Source organism: Alligator sinensis, unplaced genomic scaffold, assembly GCF_000455745.1.
Source record: "Alligator sinensis unplaced genomic scaffold, ASM45574v1 scaffold1083_1, whole genome shotgun sequence".
NCBI lineage: Eukaryota > Metazoa > Chordata > Crocodylia > Alligatoridae > Alligator > Alligator sinensis.
In genome coordinates, this window is record NW_005842644.1 from 100,952 (window position 1) to 105,644 (window position 4,693).

At 56.4% G+C, this 4,693-nt stretch overlaps 1 protein-coding gene across 2 annotated transcripts in view; it reads right to left on the bottom strand.

Moving 5' to 3' along the window:
* Positions 1 to 3,208, bottom strand: part of LOC112551884 (C-type lectin domain family 9 member A-like) — a 3,806-nt gene extending 598 nt beyond the window's left edge. The window contains exons 1-4 of one of the 2 annotated variants that reach the window (XM_025215425.1): positions 3,141 to 3,208; positions 2,208 to 2,306; positions 1,640 to 1,791; positions 365 to 507 (exon numbers count right to left, since the gene is read on the bottom strand). In XM_025215425.1, coding sequence (XP_025071210.1) covers positions 365 to 507; positions 1,640 to 1,791; positions 2,208 to 2,235 — 323 coding nt within the window. In that variant the 5' untranslated portion in view covers positions 2,236 to 2,306; positions 3,141 to 3,208. Of the gene's footprint in view, positions 1 to 364; positions 508 to 1,639; positions 1,792 to 2,207; positions 2,307 to 2,900; positions 3,036 to 3,140 lie in introns of those variants that run through there. The other variant, XM_025215424.1, reaches the window with a different exon arrangement.
* Positions 3,209 to 4,693: the final 1,485 nt, after the last annotated feature.

The window sequence follows — 4,693 nt, forward strand, 5'->3', positions numbered from 1 at the left end:
GCCTGTCTGTCCTGAATTTCTGCCATGCTAAATGATTGCACCCTCCCTCCCCACCTGGCCTGGATGTAGCTGTGCCCATGGAAGACAGGCATTGCTGCCATAGGGCGCTTGTACACCGTGACAGGCTGCAGTGCGCTCTGCCCGCAGAGAGAGAGGCTGGCGCAGCCTTGGCATTTTACTGCCAAGACGAGCTATCTAGTTTCTGGGCTGCATAGACAAAAATGGGAGTTCTCCATACGAAAGGGCACATCCCGCCGTTCACGCTGGAAAGCTCTCGGTGCTGACTCCGTTCCCGGAGGCAGAGACCCTGGGTAGGAGCGGAGCCAGGATAGGGGGTGAGTGTGCAGAGCCATCGGAGACGTACATGTTGGAGGAGAAGGTGGTGCCGTCGGTCCACACCCAGCCCTTGACGTCCTGGTGATACATCAAGCCGATCCAGTAGTTCGCGAAGACACGCTCCCCAGCATAAACTTTAGAGCTGGCGGTAAGCATTCTTTGCACAAATTGCTGCCACAAAAAGCCCAGGATCGGGGTGAGACCTGGGATTTTCCCTGCCTCCCTCCCCGACTGCCCCACCGCCCCCAGCATCAGGGAGAGGTGGGAGTGTGGGTGCCTGCCACAAGCCCCCAGGTTGGACACACACACACACACACACACACACGTATGTATGTATGTATGTGTGTATATATATATATATATGTATGTATGTATGTGTGTATGTATGTATGTATATATGTGTGTGTGTGTGTGTGTGTGTGTGTGTATATAAAACCTAGCTAATTTGGCCCAAAACATGAAATACACACACACATGCATATGTGTGTGCATATATAAATATGTGTGTATATGTATATATACACACACATATACATACATACACACTTCTGCCAAATTAGCCAGATCAGGTCCGAACTCCATCCACTGAGCGGAGCTCAGTCGTTCTGGTCTATGCGGCACCACCGCCAGCAAGCATCCTCCCTCCCAGACTCATCAGTCTTGGGTTTCAGATACACCCAAATCCATGGCAAGCATCCTTTATGTGCAGACCCCATGCCCGGAGGCCTTATGATTCAGATGCCGCCTAGTCTCACCTGCCCTGAGCCAAAAGGCCGAAGGAGCGAGTTTGAGGGAAAGGCCAAGAGCAATCCCCCATCGCCACCAATTCTGTAGGCATTTGGGAGGCTCTGGTAGACTCTCGCAGGGGTTTGCCTGCCCACAGCGCAAGGGGCAAGCCTTCACCCTCTAGCTATATCAAGTCATTTAAGACTGAGAAGAAGGGGATCTGCCCTGCCAAGTACAATAAAACCATCTGAACCAACTTCACCATCACAGTGTTTCCCTGAATCCTAGATCCGCCCCTACCCGGATGAGAATCACTGCTCTACGGCATCGCCCCACCAGGTAGCACAGAGGATTTCCTCCTCCACATAGTCGTGGTCAGGACAGCTGCCCCCTCCACCTCTGGGGGCTGGGTCCGATAAAGTCCCTGCAGATCGTGGTAACCACGAAGGTGGGGGCCAGCTGTGACCGAGAGCCTCTCCAAGCCCTCGTCCAAAAGCTGGGGAGAGAGAGCCCGGGGGCCAGAAGGGAGCTGAGCTCTGCCGTCCAGGGAGGTGCAAGGGACGGGAGGGGACCCTACCAGCTCCTGCATCTTGGACACCTTCAGCAGGCTGGCATCCTTTTTGAGGCAGAACTTCAAACCCTGCTGCCATGTCATCTGTTTTTCGGACTGGAAGTAGCAGTGCCTGGACCACTGGTTCCAGGCGAGCTCGCACGTGCTGCATTTGTACCCTGCAAGAAACAGCCAGGGCAGGTCCCTCCTTGCAGCCAAGGGGAGGTGGGTACCGCAGCTCCTCACCGCCGGGCCGGAGGCCGGATGGAAAATTCCTGCCACCCCGAGGAGCCCCAAAAGGCTGCTGCTACCCCAGGCTGCCTTGAGCCACCCAAGCTGCTGGTAGGGAGCCCAGCATGGGGTACTCCGTCTTCTCCACGCAGTGATGGAGATGGGTCGGGGGGTGAGGACCAGCCTAGCCCCTCTTCTGAGACTGAGAGTCACAGGAAGAGATAGGGAAGAGCTAAGGCTTGAGGGATGGGTGGATGGGCATCCAGAGAGACAGATACAGTGAGAGGAGAGAGGGTGGCTGCAGGAGGAGATGGAGGGATGGAGACTGCCCCTTCTCCCCTGTGCTCCGGCCAGGCTCCCTTACCTAGTCCGCTTACCAGCTGCTGCAACATGTCCACGAGGTGGATGTTCTCCAGGTCAACGGCTTCCAGGCTTTTTTCAGACTCCTCGGACAACCTGTACACTTCAAAGGCATGAGACAACTCAGCCACCAGCCTGCGGCAGGGAGGGACACCTCCGCGCCGGGGACCAGGCTGTGAGCAGGGGAGCACCCAACCTGACCCTCCTCTGAGTCCCTCCGGCTTTGCCCTGTGGCCCTCATGGGCCTCGGCACCGTCCTTCTGCCCTGGTTCCTTGCAGGACGGGTCTGAGTTGGGGCTTGCCCCAGACCTGCAATCCCAGGCGGTGGTGGCATGGGGGGGTGCTTCCGTGCTCGGCCATGCAGAAACCACCGCAGACATTTAGGGCATGCAGTGAAGGAGCATCAAGACCTGCTTGGCTCCGCACCTTGCTGAGGAGGGGTCCAGCAAGGCTAAGGCCACCGCCAGCCCGGAGGTCAGAGGCCAAAGCTATGCCTCACTGGGGCTGGGCAGGTGTTTCCCAGACCTGCCGTCACCCAGAGGCCTTGCTCGCAGAAGGGCTGGAATCGGCCTCAAAACCATAGATTTATAAAGGGTTGGCAGGGAGCTCAGGAGGTCGTCCATCCCCCTGCTCCAAGCAGGACCAGCCCCAACCACATCATCCCAGCCAAGGCTTGGTCCGGCCGGGTCTTCAAAACCTGCAAGGATGAAGACTCCACCAACTCTCTGCATAACCTGGTCCAGTGCTTCAGCACCCTGCTCATGAGAAAGTTTTTCCTAATATCTAACCCCAACTTCCCTTGCTGCAACTTGAGCCCATTGCTCCTTCTGTCATGTGCCCCCACTGAGACAAGTGCAGTCATGCGGCTCTTTTACATAACGTGCAACTCCTCCTCCTCCTCTCCCCTGCCTGTCCTTCCTGAACAGTTTGGACCCACCCGTGACCGTGCTCCAGTCATGCGACCTCCCACCACGTCGCTGTTATTGTAATCCTGCCATAGCCTCGGGACTATGCAAGGGCTTCCGGTTCCTCCTGCTTTTTTTCCCAGGCGCCATGCCTTGGCCGATTGCCATGCTTTCTCAGGAAGAAGGAGAAGGCTGCTGCCCGCTCCTGCTTCTGCTTCCCCCAGGACACTTGCTTCCCCACATACCTCAGGGCCCTGATGCAGGCATCAAATTTACACTCAAGTCAGCATACATCATCATATTTACTGCGCAGTATGGGCATGCACGTGTAGACGCGTGCCCATACTGCACCGTGATTTCAGTTATTGCGCAGTAAATGCGCATGTGTAGATGTGCCCAGCCTGTAGTGAGCAATCTTGAAACAGGCGCACTTTTCACATGCATGTGGCAGAGATGTGTGCTGAGTTCGGCACTATTCTCAGTTTTCATTAGTGAGCTGGGTGCTGGAATAAGGAACTGGCTTCTCAAGGTGGCAGAAAGAGGTAGGACATGGTGGAAAGAAAAAATGGGAGTTTGGGATGATCTCAGGGATTCGGTGTGGAGTCAGGAAATGGAACTGAAGACACATGGGAAATAGGCCCTGGGGAAGGAGGCGTCTAGACAAGCACATAGCGGGGCAGCAGCGCTGTAGGGAGGGCACTGGAGGTGATAGATAGCAGACCACACGTTGAATGGGTGTCGCTGGTTGCTCCAAACCAGGCAGGTGTCCTCTGGGCTGGATGAGCGCGAGTGGCACATGGGAGGCATTGGCGGACATAACTCAGCTCAGCTCTGGTGCGGTCTCAGCTGAAGTAGCCGGTCCTGGTTGAACAGAGCCCCTTACCCTTCCAGGAGCTGCGGACCCCCAGAGAGAGCCTGGAGGAGATGCACCAGGGTGACAAGAAGTTTGCACAGCACGAACGCTGCGTGGTCACCCCAGCAGGCAATGGGGAGCTGAAAGGATGCCTGGGTTTGCATAGTCAGGAAAAGAGAAGATGAAGGGGCAACTTGATAATAGTCCTCCCGTGTGTAGCAGGCTATTGCCAGGGGGTTCATGGATGGTCTGGAAAGCCCAAACTGAGGCCGTGCACCTGCTACAGAGGCAAACCCCCCAGTCCAGACCAGTCTGAGCAAGGGGGAAGTCCCTTCCTGCTCCCAATGCAACACTGATCTGAACCTATTGTAAGGAGGGTGTTGATCAATAGTTGCCCCTGCTCCCTGAGGGGAGGACAAGAGGTAACTGGCCCAGTTTGCAGCAAGGAAGACTGAGGTTGGATGCTTTCAAAGCTTTCTGAGCACAAGGCTGGCGTGGGGGCACTGGAACAGGAGGCCTGGGGAGGGTGTGGGAGATCTCAAAAGCTCCCTCAGGTGCAGACTCAGGAGCTGCGTTCACACCCCGGCCTGGGGCAGAGGCCGGATCAGAGGTGACCCAGCATTTGCATGCGTCCTTCTGCCGTCCTCCTCTCTAGCCCCGCATTGCACAGGGATGACAGCGCTGGCTGCCATTCAAATGTGACCCCACTTTTTGCTGCAGCCGCACGGGATC